Source organism: Pelmatolapia mariae, linkage group LG6, assembly GCF_036321145.2.
Source record: "Pelmatolapia mariae isolate MD_Pm_ZW linkage group LG6, Pm_UMD_F_2, whole genome shotgun sequence".
NCBI classification, from domain to species: domain Eukaryota; kingdom Metazoa; phylum Chordata; class Actinopteri; order Cichliformes; family Cichlidae; genus Pelmatolapia; species Pelmatolapia mariae.
In genome coordinates this window covers 13,411,165-13,426,204 of record NC_086232.1, presented here as the reverse complement: position 1 = coordinate 13,426,204, position 15,040 = coordinate 13,411,165, and the positions used below count along the sequence as shown (strand labels likewise).

The 15,040-nt window shown below is 38.8% G+C and overlaps 1 protein-coding gene across 1 annotated transcript; it reads right to left on the bottom strand.

The window, feature by feature from the left end:
• Positions 1–1,336: 1,336 nt before the first annotated feature.
• ears2 (glutamyl-tRNA synthetase 2, mitochondrial) lies at positions 1,337–12,923 on the bottom strand. The gene is made up of 10 exons (XM_063475158.1): positions 12,530–12,923; positions 8,995–9,150; positions 7,898–8,087; positions 7,132–7,282; positions 6,526–6,847; positions 6,334–6,442; positions 5,282–5,435; positions 4,873–5,003; positions 4,652–4,787; positions 1,337–2,052 (listed from the first exon to the last, which is right to left on the bottom strand). The coding sequence occupies exons 1-10, from the start codon at positions 12,711–12,713 to the stop codon at positions 1,954–1,956; spliced, it is 1,632 nt and encodes a 543-aa protein (XP_063331228.1). The 5' UTR covers positions 12,714–12,923; the 3' UTR covers positions 1,337–1,953.
• Positions 12,924–15,040: the final 2,117 nt, after the last annotated feature.

The following is a 15,040-nucleotide window of genomic DNA, read 5'->3' as shown; positions in this document are numbered from 1 at the left end:
AAAGGACTCAAGGCCCTCATGATAGCCTCATGGAGTCTGCTGTTCATGTTCTTAAAATAATTTTAACTCACTATTTAACCCTCCCTATACCAAAAAAGTCAAAGACTAATTGATCATTAGCAAATGTGAGGACCTCCGTAAAAATATTCAGGGGTGTATCTACACTGAGAAAGATGATTAACAAAAGGAACGTTTAAGAGAGTCTTTTGTTTCAGACTCTATGGGCTTCACTTAGCATGTTTAATGTTAAAGTTCATGACAGTACAGACTGTTCAGATCCAAATTTGCATCTGAAAAAACCCACGAAAGACTTCTGGAACAATGTCCTTTGAACAGATTAGAGCAGAGTGGAGATGTGCGGCTATAATGCACAGCATTATGCTTTGAGAAAACCAAACACGTTAGACCATCAAGCACAGTGGTGGAGGTGTGATGATTTGGGCTTGTTTTGCAGTCACTGAGTCAACCATAAACTCCTCTGCATACCAAAGTATTCTAGAGTCAAATATGCTGTACAACAGCTAAAGCTTGACCCAAACAGGGTCAAGCAACAGGACAATGATCACAAACACAGCAACAAATCTACATCTGAAAAAGAAAAGACTCAAGCTGTCGCAATGGCCCAGAGTCCAAACCTCAGCCGTATTGAAATGTTGTGGTGGGAACAATGCATAACATAAAAAATGCCCCAAAAGCCTCAATGAACTGAAGCAATGTGATTAAAAAAAAAAACAAAAAAACAAAAGTAAATCCTTCACAACAAATAAAAAGTTAAAAGTCATAAAATGAACAATGACTTCAAATTATTGCTGCTAAAGGTGGTTCTACAAGAACTACCCAATGATGGCATGTACTCAGTTTTTCACATGCTGCTTCTGCATTTTGGCTTTCTGTTTGTTTAGTAAATAATAACAGTGTAATATTTAAATTTGTCATGTCAGCTTATATTCACCTATATTTTTATTATTTTAAAACCTGGTTACAACCAGATTTTTTTTATAAAGCTCAGAAGTGAAAGAGGCTGCACGATAACAAAAGGTCACTCTGCAACAAGATTTCACTTTAAAATGTTTAAGCTGACAGTACTTCACACATCAGTCAACCCTGTGATGTCACATGATTATAGAAGCAGAAGCATTATTTCACTGCCTGTTATTCTATAGAACAGCATTATAAACGTCAGCTATCACACTGGTGTAGTGGAGTAAATAAATTCTCAATAATATAAAAATAAAGGGAAGTAGAAGTACCTCAGAATGTGATTTCAAAATGTTTACCCTAGAATTTTTGTAAGACATCTTTCATAAACAAAAACATTTTAAAAAGTAGTTAAATTAAATGGTTTATTTACAAAGGTCTTACAATAAATACCTTATTTTATAAGGTCATGTAATTTTTTGGCATCATTTATGAAACAGATAAGAATATATTATGTCACATTCAACACAAAAAGCTGTTAATTGCCAGGAGAACAACTGAGCAGAAACTCTGTATTAAATTTAAATATATTTATCGGTCTTTGGGGTATTTATTTATTGACGTTTTCATTTTCATCTTTTACATCTGCCCTTGAAGTTGTAACACTTGCGACTGTACATCTGTAAATCGGTTCGTTAAAATTTCTTCAGTAAAGTACCTTGATATTTGCATGGAAACATCAAGGTACTTCCCATCCATGTGTCAGCACAGCAACAGGTTTAAGGTCTCATGACACTGCATTACTGCATAACACAGTCTGAGTGCATACAATTTGCTCTCAGCACCTTTATAAAACATTTTCTAATATTTCAAGTACTAATCAGCATTCAGTTCATTTTAAAGGTGGCAGAATCACCATGTGTGAGATCAACTGTCAACATTCAGGCCAACCAGTCCAGCAGCAGCTGTTTTCTTCAGGCTTCCATCAGTTAGCGCGGTGACTGTGAGGTGATGTAGTGGCGGGCAGTTTGGTCGTTAATCTGTTTCGTTTGAAAGCAGCAGAAGTTTCTGGAATCGATGGCTGATCTCTGCAGAGCCCAGAGACACCATCATCTCAGCAACACTGGGACCTTGCTGCAGGTCAGAGGGGAAGAGAGGATCAGGGGTCAGAAAAGTTGACACAATCAACCCAGCCAGCATCCTGTGTGAAACACAATCAAGAAACAGCTTCCTCTTTCTTCATGCCTGCCCTCACCAAGTAAGCAGGGGTAACGTGGCGACTGACTAAGTAGACGACTGTTTGTCATTACCGCCACCTTTCAAAAATGGTATTGTGGAGTTCAGCTGAGTCATTTCACATAAGGAAATGAACATATGGCACGTGCTATGAGTATTTTTCTGATTTCAGCAGCTAGACATGATTGAATCTGCTGATCTGCAGTTTGACAAACACAATTTTAGAAATGAGACTACAGAAACGAAAGTGATCTTTAAAAATGACCGATGGACATCATTTTAAGTTCCTCGTATTATGCTACTTATCTGTAACTACTCTAAAGCACATGGTGTTCTTAAGGACGAGCAAACGTGACCTCTAAAGTAAAGATCAAAACGACAAACGCTGATCTTTGCTTGATTAATTTAACCACAGACCTCACAACCTCATTTACATGCAGGTGTGTGTGCGTGTGCGTGTGTTTTAATTTAACATCTACTTCTGCCAAATTTGGGCATCTATATGAAACCTTTCAGATAGGAAGAATCAGGCCGGCAGCTACAATAAGACACGTGCAGAATAAAAGCTCTTGGAGGTAAGAACATATAATTGTTATATTTATTATGAAATTAAGCTTTTTTAAAATATGTTCTTTATTTTTTTAACTGCTATAACAGAAATCTTGTATCTACAACTCTTCATTAAAGACTGCAGTCTGTATATGACGCTGGAAAAAAAAAAACAGTATTACATCATTGCAGGAACTTCCATTAAAGTCTTGTGATCAGTATGGGAACTGGATGACTTTGCAAGAAAAGGTCAAAACATCAATTAAATATAGTTAGGGTCAGAGCTGAACTGTCGCCACTGAATTAATGACCACCTCTGCTTCAAGTATGACTTTAGCCACTAATAACTTTTGAGTGAAAACTAGCAGCAGTGAAACCACACTTGTGTTTAACTACTACAAATACTTATTGACTTTTTAGAACCCATTGGGAGACAAGTTTGAGAAAAGACAAGCACTATAGTAATTCAGAACTAGCTTTACTTCACAGATTTTGCACATTTCCATGTGTTCTTTTTAAGACAAGCTGCAGCGCACATTACCCCTACACATGACTCATTTTTAAACTTGTGGTTTCCAGTTCTGACAGAGTTCAACTCAAATGGCAACAAGTGATATTTGATAAAACTTCTGCAGCTCATTTAGAAGGTGATAGGACTTTATTTATACACTGCTTAAAAAATTAAAAGGAACACTTTGAAAACACATAATGACTATAGACTGGGTGACGTTTTAGGAATGAAAGATCATTGAATTCAAATACACACAAGAAATCAAAGTGTAAAAAAATAATGCAGCAGGCTAGTCCATTCTGCTGAAATAGCATTGCAGCAACTCAGAATGATACTCAGTAGTTTGTTTGGCCCCCACGTGCTTGTATGCATGGCTGACAATGTTGGCGGACGCTCCTAAAGATTGAAGTTGATATCCTCATGGCGATCTCCTCCCAGATCTGGACCTTGTTCATTGGAGCTCCTGGACAGTCTGGTAGCTTAGAATGGGGCCAAACATAATGTCCCAGAGGTGCTCTGTTGGATTTACTTCAGGTGAATGTGGAGACCAGTGGTATCCATTCCTTTATCCTCCAGAAACTGCCTACATACTTTCACTACATGAGGCCAGGGTAGGGTCTGAGTGGGTCCAAGGATTTCATCCCAGTACTTAATGGAAGGGGTGCTGTTGCTTAGCCTATAGAGGTGTGTGTGTCCCTCTATGGATATGCCTTCCCAGACCATCACTGACTCACCACCAAACCAGTCATGCTGAACGATGTTACAGGCAGCATAATTTTCTCCACGGCATCCCCAGACCCTTTCACATCTGTCCAATGCTCAGGTTGAACGTCCTCTCATCTATTAAAAGCACAGGGCACCAGTGGTGAACCCGCCAGTTCTAGTACTCTATGGTAAATGCCAAACATGCTTTACAGTGCTCAGCAGTGAGCACAGGGCCCACTAAAAGATGTTGGGCCCTCAGCCACCCTCAAGAAGTCTGTTTGTGATTGTTTGGTTCGAGACATTCACACCAGTGGCCTGCTGGAGGTCATTTTATAGCTCAGATATTAGAAGATATGGTATTAGAAGTGACACTGACCCTAGCCAAATGCAAAACTAGCCAAAAAGAAGTCAGAAAAGATGAGGGAAAAATGTCAGCGTCCTCCACCTGTAAAACCATTCCCGTTTTGAAGCTTGTCTCATTGTTGCCCCTCTAGTGCACCTGTTGTTAGCTTCATTAACACCAAAGCAGCTGAAACTGATTAACAACTCCCACTGCTGCTTAAGAAGAAGAACTGACTTGATCTTGTACTCTGATTAAAAAGTGTTCCTTTATATTTTAAGCAGTGTATATATTTGTTTTTGCTTTGCAACCACATATGCAGATAGTGTATAAGATGAAAAACAGAGTTCGCACTCTGTCATGAAAACACTCTACAGGATGAGGCTGGGTACCTGCTGACCACTGAGAACCAGACGTAACAGCTTCATCACCTCCCTGTACTTGGTGGCTTTAGCCTGCTTAGCCACAGCTTTCAAGTCTTTACCGAGTCGATCCACCGAAAGCTCCTCGCCTCGCTCTTCTATCAGCCTAAAAGCACAAATTCAATTGTTTAAAATCACATTGAGAGACTGAAACTGTAAGATGAAAGATGAATGAAACAGGCTGTACACACTTCAGCACTAATGAAGCAATGTGCTGGCCCTGTCCAGTGAGTGATGCCACCTCCTGGCTGGAAAAGGAAGGACGCACCCACAAGTAAGAGTAAGTGGGGCTTACAAGCTCCTTCAGGAAGGATATGTGACCCTGTTAAAGAGAGAAGAGGATTGTTTCCATAATAGTGCACACTGTTTGGACATCACACTAGAAGCCACACCAGTGTAGGACAGTATTTACCTACAGATCAACAACTGACAACAGCTGGTTTCATATCCTCAACATACCAGAAATCAAATGATAGGAATACACACAAACACACTACAGTCACTATAAGGTCTATACAATGTAAACCTTCGCTAAAAAGGCCAAGAACCTTTTAATTAGCAAAGAAATACAGTGTTAAACCAGAGTAAAGTCATGGTTACCTTACGGAGACGCAGAACCCGCCTGATGTAATCCTCGTGCAGCACATCCCTATCCTGGATCTGTTCTGCGTAGGCCTGATAGATTTGCTCCCGCAGATCTTGTATCAGCAAATCGCACTGCTGCTCATCTTCAATTCGCTGCTGCAGGTGAAGTCTGTCATAATCACAGAGAGTTTCATTTACCTCTTAAAACCAATATGTATTTATATATTCCTTTTCATCTCTTCTTTTTAATAAGACTTCCTCATGTTCCACATAAAAACAGACACTTTGGATTACTCTTAACAACAAGGTGACATTTTGGGGAATGATTACTTAAACTTAATGTTTTGCTGTTCTTGAGTTAAGCAAAGAGCCACTGAGCTTCACTGTGATGCGCTCAATTCAGACATTTCAAACTCTGGACAGCTTAAACTAAAGCAATCAGCAGGAATGAATTCCAGTAGAAAGAAATCTACATTGTGTTAAAATTGCAGTTGGAAACATTTATGCATCACTAGAGGAAGTCTGAATTAGGCTGTTCTGTATCTTGAATTACTCATTAAAGGCACAAGTTTTTTGTTGGGACATTTGTTGGCAATAACATGAAAAGAAAAAAAAAAAACAGCACTGTGTTTTAGACTCCTCCTTTCAGTCTGTGTCTCATCGTCTATCACTGGCCAAACTAACAGTACTGACGCCTCAAAGCCGGTCTTCATGAACACGCTCATGTTCACTGCAGTAAAAATATAAAAACAGCTGTAAAAGAACCAGTCCAGGATGTGGCATCTTTAATTATCAAAGTATCAAGAACTTGGCAAGTATGAAAAATCTGCATTGATGCACTCTCAGAGTACCGAGTACATAGTTCTGTGGCTCATTCAATCAGTATTATGTGAAAGTAAGAGTGATTCACGTCTGCATGATAGAACACGATCACTTCAACAGATTGAAGAATGAACAGGCATCATGTATCTTTAGTCTTTTGCTTTAAAAATGAAATAAGGCCTAAATAAACAGAACCTAGGCAATAAAACCAGGATGTATAAACTTAAAGTGAAGTTCTGACTCACCTGTTGAACTCTGGCAGCTTCTCCAGGTCTAACAAAGCAGAGTGAGTCGTGATCTTTGAAGGATTAAACTCAGAAATCAGTTCATCTATCCTCCTCCCCATTCGATTAGCTATATGGAAACACAAGACGTTGGACTTTGATATAATGATCACTGTTTATAATCGCAGTTTTGCAGAGTCCCCCATCACTCACTGTTGAATCCAGATCCACAGTTGGTTGTTATATCCAACAGAGCCTCTGGCAGGACTGCGTCTCTCTTGAATGTTTCGATGAATATGTCCCCCTGCCTCTTTGACAGTTTACTGCCGTCTTTGTTCATCAGCAGCGGCAGATGTCCGAACGTGGGCGGCTGCCATCCAAGAGCCCGGTACATGAGGAGATGTTTGGAGGTGGAGATCAGCCACTCTGAACCCCGCAGGACGTGGCTGACCTTCATGTAATGATCATCTACAATGTTGGCGAGGTGATAGGTGGGGAAACCATCTGCTTTTATCACCACAGGATCCCCCTCTACCTAAAAGAAAATGACAGAGGATGTGTTTAAAAACGAGAGCCGGAAAGGAGCCAGAAGACTGAAAACTAAAGGCAGGCTTTTGCATTCAAGTACCACTGTTAACAGCTCATTATATGGACTACACTTGTTTTTAAAGCACAGTTACAATCTGAACCTCAAGAAATTTTAAATTTATTTCAATCAAGCAAGTATATTTACAGTCAAACATTAAAAAAAACAACAAAAACGTTAGCTTTATTAGAAACGGTTACACGTTTAGCATGAAGCCCAGTGAAAAGCCCAACCTGTGCAACCTCATGCCGATTCCATCCAAAGATCAGATCCTGAAAAGGCTCAACGCCCTCTTCCAGACGAAACCTGATCACATATGAGGCTCCCTGAGCCAGCTTCTCCTGGACCTGGTCGGCCCGCAGGTGACGACACCTGTTGTCATACCTGGAGAGATGCAAACACTGTCAGAACCTTGACAAACAAAAGCACTCAGAGAGCGCAACTCCCCCCGAATGTTTTATGATATTTTTAATACAACATGCTGACGTCAGCCTGCTTTAAAACAAAACAGTCATGTCCGATCTTTGACCTACGACCTTGAAGCATTACAAAAGAAAATTTATTATCTCTTTATTATTTTTACCCATATGATTGGAGCAGAATTGTCTGAAATCTTTGGCTTCTACAAGCTGTAAAAAACAAACAAACTAGATTTTAAGATATATTCATGCAGTGTTTGATTGTGTGAAACTTTATGGTGTCATTGTGTCGTCGTAGCGTGTCTTATTGAAAAAATAAAAGGTTTGCTGTCAGTTTTCTCCATATCCTTTCATATCATATATTTCTCAATATGTTTCTTGAATTTTTCAGGGCCAACTTTGACCTTGGCACTAATGATGAAGGTCAAGGTGAAATCCTTAGCCAACATGTTACTCAGGTCCCCCATGGCCTAGTATATTGCTGTGTAGTGTATTGTCTGAAGTTTGAAGATGATACATTAAAAAAAAAAAAAAAATGAGGGTAATATAAAGTTTTTTACTGATTTGGGTTCTGAATTACCTTGGAGTCTGCCCCGACCTCAATGCCTCTTTTTTGAGCAGCTCCAGTCTCTGAGAGCTGCAGAAACAATAGTAAGCGTGACCACTGTCAACAAGCTGCCGGGCTGTCTGATTGTAGAGGTCGAGTCTCTGAGACTGCAGGTATGGACCTGTCGGGCCACCTCGACGTGGACTTTCATCTGGAGGTATACCTGTGTGAAAAATTTAGCTTAGATGGTAGCAACGATGACTTAGCCAAACGTTTTTAAAGTCATTCCCCGGTATTTGCGGGGATTAGCGACCACACCTGCCCTCAAACACTTGAGACCCCCTCTAAAAACGCTTAGAACTGCCTATTTTAATTTTCCCGGGATCTTTGTGTTTGTAATTTGCGTAATCAGTGAATAATTTGGAATAAAATCCATGAACTGTGAATAGACGGGGATCGACTCTATTAAGATTTAATGCAGTGATTGCATTGATCCATTTACCCAGTGTTATTCAGCAGATCAACCCCTGAGGAAAGACACTTTAGGGTGTCTAAAAAATGTGATCAACCAAGATCAATTTTCAACACAGTTTTAAATAGAAAGCAGTTAGCAGTTCTCTAAGAACTGTTTAATGCACTTAGGTTTTTCAACAATATTCAAAATTCAGCCAGTAGTTTCTGTGTAAGCATCAGATCAACTGATCCCTCGTTCTGTGTTAGTCATTACCTCATATTAATAAAACACTCAAGAAAGCACAGTGTGCTTTTCACTGAGCCGAACCCAAAAAGCAGATCTAAAGACAACTTTTAACAAACTAGCGTCACTTTGAAAAACAAAGAAATGGTGAACCACGGCCCATATTTGTGTCAGACTTTGTGTTTTATTTGTTTTTTCCAAGAGACATCTTAGAGATGATATTATATAAATGTTCGATATATGCACAGACTGATAAATAAAAGGAAATGTTTACTTATTTCTTATGTTGTTATCTTAGGTTCATTTTCTATGTACTGATGTAAGTAGATTCTTCACTTGGGAGCCACATTAGATGAAAACAATGAAGTGGTCATGATTGTGTACAAAGAGCTACGTATTACAGAGTCAATCCTTCTGGACCAGTGTCTCTTACCAGCCCACTCTAACATGTCCTCTATGGACTCTGCTGCTCCTGGTACCAGTCTGCTCTGATCCGTGTCCTCCAGCCGCAGGATGAATACACCTCCATACTTCTTTGCAAATATGTAATTGTAGAGAGCAGTTCGAAGTCCCCCGAGGTGTAGGAAGCCTGCAGAACAAAGCATTAAATCGTTACAGCATCTGATTGCGGTTTTGGAAGTTATGTGTGTGAGAGAGAGCCAGCACACACAGCACCAGAACACTAAAAATGAAGCAGATAAATGCATCATTAATGTTACATGTGAAACTACTCTCTTTCAGAAGAAAAACCCTAATTGTTATCAATCTTGTGATTTACATCAGATAAAACTTGCAGCTGCACTCACACTTTGTGCTGAACAAAACTATCTGACATAAGCTGAAGCATGCAAAAAACACGCAAAGGCTAACACTGCACCATATTCATGCTTCTTTGCACGAACGCCAGCAAACACCATGTAACATGTATTATTGCCTATTGTTGCCTTGTCTAGGTTTGCAGTGCAAACACTTCCTACACACACACACAAACGAGTCATTTTTGCCAGAGTCACTGTCAACCCACATTTTTTAACACATGGAAATAAATAAAAATACTAAAGTTAGTTTAAGTGGAAAATTACATTCATATATACATATTTTTGTCCTCTACAATACCAAGCACAAATGGAAAAATACTCAGACTGCATATCATATAAATAAATTCTAATGAATACTCCTTTAATTATGTCATTAATCACTGATATATCCCATGTGTAGCATTTAGTAAATAGAAAATTGTGTTTTTCTTGAAAAGAATAGCTGCAGAATGTTTTAAATAACCTGACATTAAAAATGTGAAAGCTACTGAATATATTAATATTGATAATAATGATTTTAACATTGACATTTTTGTCCTCTAAGGTACTGAGTGCCAAAGTTTTAAGACAGAAAGAAAGAGTTTTTAAATACTGAATCCTGACCACAGTTTAAACGAGCCTCAAGATAAATCATCCAATAATGTGTAATAATGTGCCAACATGTTGTCTGTACCGACACAAAGACTTCCCTAAATTAAAGGTGTGACAAATACTAACATCCATCCATCCATCCGCTTCCGCTTATCCTTTTCAGGGTCGCTGGAGCCTATCCCAGCTGTCATAGGGCGAGAGGCAGGGTACACCCTGGACAGGTCGCCAGTCTGTCGCAGGGCCAACACACAGGGACAGACAATCATTCACTCACACATTCACACCTATGGGCAATTTGGATTAACCAATTAACCTATCCCCACAAGCTGCATGTATTTGGACTGTGGGAGGAAGCCGGAGTACCCGGAGAGAACCCACGGGGAGAACATGCGAACTCCACACAGAAAGACCCCGGCCTGATGGTGGAATTGAACTCAGGACCTTCTTGCTGTGCAGCAACAGTGCTAACCACTGTGCTAACAAATACTAACATAATAAAACTAAAAACAGCAGACTTCTCTACCTCTTTCAGTCACTACCCATTGACATGCATGAAAAACAATTCAGATTATGGGACAAAATCATTTCCAAGTTTTTATGGAATGGTCACAGACCGAGAATCAAATTCGAAACACTACAGATAAGAAAGGATAAGGAGGGTTTGGCACTCCCAAACCTTGAGGCATACTTTCATGCTGCACAAATCAGGTATATAATTTGTTGGTGTGACAATGATTATGAAACCAAATGGAAGAATTTAGAAAAATCAGTACAAGGAAGAGAAATTCAAAGCCTTATGGGAGACAGAAGAAGCAATGAGTGTAATTAAACAGCCGAATTTAGTCACTCAGTTTACGTTAAAATTATGGTTTAATCTGGTACAAAAACACAAACTGGAAAAAGAGCTTGGACTGCTTCAATGGATAGCTTATGATAAGGGTTTTTATCCCTGGTTCTATGAACCAAAGATTTAAACAGTGGATTCCTAATGGATTAACAGCAATATGTACACTAATTAACCAAAATGTGATGTCCACATATGTGGACATCACATTTTGGGTTATTTAGACCAAAATACTCAATTTTGCTCTACATGGGCCTGATATCCACTTACGAGGACATTATACTGCTACTGTTCTATCAAAATTTTAAACAAATATCCTCATATGTGGCTCTTATTTTTTCTTAAAAACAAAAATAAGGTAAAAAAAAAAAAAATCTGGTCATTCTTGTGTTTTTACATTCATCGGGCCCCAATATGCCCAAATATCAAAGAGAAATTAAAAAAGCATGCCGTGGAAGAGTTCGGGTCTTAGGAGGTTAAAGATGGGAATTTTATGAACTTCCAGGAGATTAAACAAAATATGACCTAAGCAATCAAGATCACAATAGATATTTGCAGATTAGGGACTTTTTTAATAAAGAAGTAAAACGTAGTGTAAATCTGGATAAAAATTCAATAATCAAAGCCATAACTGAAGCCTACAATGCAAAAAAAAATTAGAATAATCTCTACAATTTACGAGCATATAATGGAGGCAAGAGGGTGTACAACAATGTATGTAAAACTGAAGTGGCAGAGAGAGTTGGGAGTGAACATATCTGATGAGGAATGGTCACAAATTTGGAAAACACAGCAGGCAACAACATCATCATCACGTGTCTGGAGATTGCATTGCTGGAAAAATGTAATTAGTTTTTTTATAACACCCAAAATTAGGAACAAACACACTTCATTACCACAACCGTGTTGGAGAAGCTGTGGAGATGTAAATGTCAATCATTCCCATGTGTTCTGGTTCTGTCCCAAGATCGCAAAATTTTGGGAAGATGTTCATTTAGTTATAGGTAAAATTCTGGGTTATGCTGTATCTAAGTCTTGTACATTATTATACTTTGGTGTCATTACCGGAAATGTGTTGAAAGAAGATAGATACATATTGAAAATTATGCTTGCTGCCTGTAAAAAGGCAATCACAAGGAAATGGTACAAGATAGACCCACCATCACAGGATGAATGGATCAAAATTATAGACGAAATACAAATTATGGAACAACTGACTTACAAAATAAGGACTCAGGAAGATCAATACCATCGAAAGGGGGAGAAATGGACTGATTACATAAACTCGACAGGATAAAGACCATCACATTGATAATGAGAAACGATCAAATTGTAGAAACATGGCGACCCAACACGTTCTTTTTTCACCTGTTTTATTTATCATCATTATTATTATTATTATTATTATGATTAATAATAATTTATTTTATTATTTTTTATTTTTATGTTCTGTTGTTTGTTTTGTTGTTACCCTCCATCTCCCCTGTAAAATGTTTAAAGAAAACAATAAAAAGAAAGTATCAAAAAACAGCCATGGGTGCAATCAGACCACAAGTTAGACGAACAAAACTGAAGCATAAAAATATCCATCTAAAAGGATTTTGGGGGCTGCTGACAGTTTTTTTTCTCCATAATTCTTTCAACTAAATTTACCGTGACACATGAGTGCAACACATGTTTACAGCAAGGTCGTGCGGGATACCGAAGGACCTTACCTGTGGGACTGGGGGCAAACCTGACCCTCACCTCCCCCTGCACCGTGGAGCAGCACCTGTCGCCTGCTGCACGCAGCTGGAGCTCCGTCCGTCTGTTTCCGTCCGGCGTGAGGCAGCAAAACCCCCTGCGGACCTCCAAACTGTGCAGAAAAGACCGCGTACAGGTTTTAAACCACCGCGACATGATGACAGGTCACGAGGACACGAGCAGCATCCTCCGGAGTTTTTCACGCGCTCCCTCGCGCGCTGACCCGGCCGCGGTTAGGCACAGTTAGCCACAAGTGTTTCTAAAACCACAGTAAGCACAAAAACAGCAACACACTAACAGTAGCAAAAAGACAAAGTTTGTCCTCACAAGTGCAAATGCTCAACCGTGTTTATTACGTACGTTACGTTCTTCTTCGTCGAAACTAAACCGGAAACGAATCCTTCAGACGTAAACCTGCTTACCGCCGCCTGTCGGAGGAGCGCTCGCCTCTTCCTTTAGGTTTCCTGGTGGCAGTACTGCCCTCTACAGCTGTGTATAATTCAGTATCGTTTCATTTGGATGCCAAACGAAATAAGAGCCGGTAGCTTTTATACTTGAGATAATATTTATTTTATCTCGTGCATCCAAGTTGTTTGGTTGTCTTATTCTACTGATGTCAGACTCATTTTACATGGTGGGCCACTTTGATATTAACTTGGCCCGACCAGTGAAAATATCCTTTCTGTCAGTGTGATGAAGCCTAACTTATATTTTTTCTCAACATAAGAAAAAAATTCAAATTTCTAATGAGTTTTTCTAATTGATAAAAAAAAAATCCAATGTAATGAATCAAATAAATAAATAAAATAATTCTGTCAGCACAATTAAATTGTATGAAATAAACATGTAAAATCAGAGAAAAAGTTCTGGTAGGTCATTGTCGTCGTTTTTGTTAATCACCAGAAAATTTCCTACTTTATTTGCACATTTATTTATTTTACTGTGGATGTATTGTTAGAAAATAATAATCAAAAATAAATAAATAAAAATGAAAACAAAAATCTATCTATATTAGATAATGAAAAAACAGGAACGTTTCTGTCATTTAATTAAATCAACTGTATAACTTTACTTCTGGTGTAATATGAATGGCTGTAAGGGATTCCTTTATCAGGACAAGCTGTAAAGATTATGAAAATATATGTGAATGTGTAAAATTGATTCCCGCCTTTACATTTTCCAAAGCTGTCGTCTGGGTCAGATTGAAGTGTTTTCTGGGTGATTCTGACCTCCAGTATGGTGGCACTTAAAGGTCAAATGCACTGCAACTTAAAAAGTTGCAGAAGCACATAAAATACATCAGAAAGAGAAAATAAAACACCACAAAAGCACACATACAAAAAAAGAAAACTCACAAAACATAACTGTGACATGATTTGGGTGAGACAATATTGTGAGGGAGCAGTGATAAGACAGTGAACTAACAGTAAAGGCTAATACCAAACATGTATATACAGTTTTAAATGAACCATGCAGTTAAAACACGCATTACCTGCATCTTTTTCTTCCTCACAACACAGATAAATGCTCAGTTCTTTTAAGCGTGCCTGAGGGCAGTTCTTCACAGCTGCCACATTATTGTCTTCCTTTGTGTTTTGTGTGTTTTTGCAGCATTTTTCTATTTGCTGGTATTTTCTTAAGTTGCACCCCAGATCCTTATGTTTACACCTCTGTCTTATGCCAACACTTTTTTTCTTTGCAAAAGATTAAAAAAGACAACAACAAAAAACTATAGAGAAATTTACAGGCTTCATGCAACATTATATTAATTAGAAAATATGCCACATGTCCTCCCTATCCTATTACCTTCAAGGGTGGCTGATATAATAAACCTGTCACGGTTCTGGGTCCGTTGGACCCAGTATTTTGAGTTGTTATGTTTTAGTGTGTTTTTGCATTTTGGATTCTTTTCTTATGATGATTATGATTATGAATCTATGTTTTGGTTATTCTTTAGGGATTAGTTCGTAGGGTTTGTGTTCTCATGTTTACTGCAGGTTGAGTTCAGTTTCATGTGTCATGTTCTGTCTGTCTCTCTGTTTTGAGTCCGTGTCTTTGAGTAGTGTTCTCGTTTCCTGTTTTATTGTGAAGGTCCGCGTCTCATGTGAGTGTGTTCAGTTTTACCCCTGTCTCGTCTTGTTGATTATTCCCAGCTGTGTTCCCCACCTGTGTGTAATCTCCCTGTGTTTCTCTGTGTGTATTTAATTCGCGTCTTTAGTCATTGTTGTTGCTGGTCCGTCTGTGTATCCACCCTGCTTCATCTGTGTGTCTCCCTGCTGTCCGTCGTCTGCTACCTCCGCTCATCCTCCTTCATGTTCAGGTCCTGGATTGTGTCAGTAGTTTAGTTGTTCTCAGTTTAGATAAGTTTCGGTCCCGTTTGCTGTTTTGTCCATTTTATTTTGTGTTTAATAAACCACCCTCTCACCTTCATTCTTGCCTGCGATTGGATCCTCCTTTATTGTTTTCCACACGGCTCATCTCAC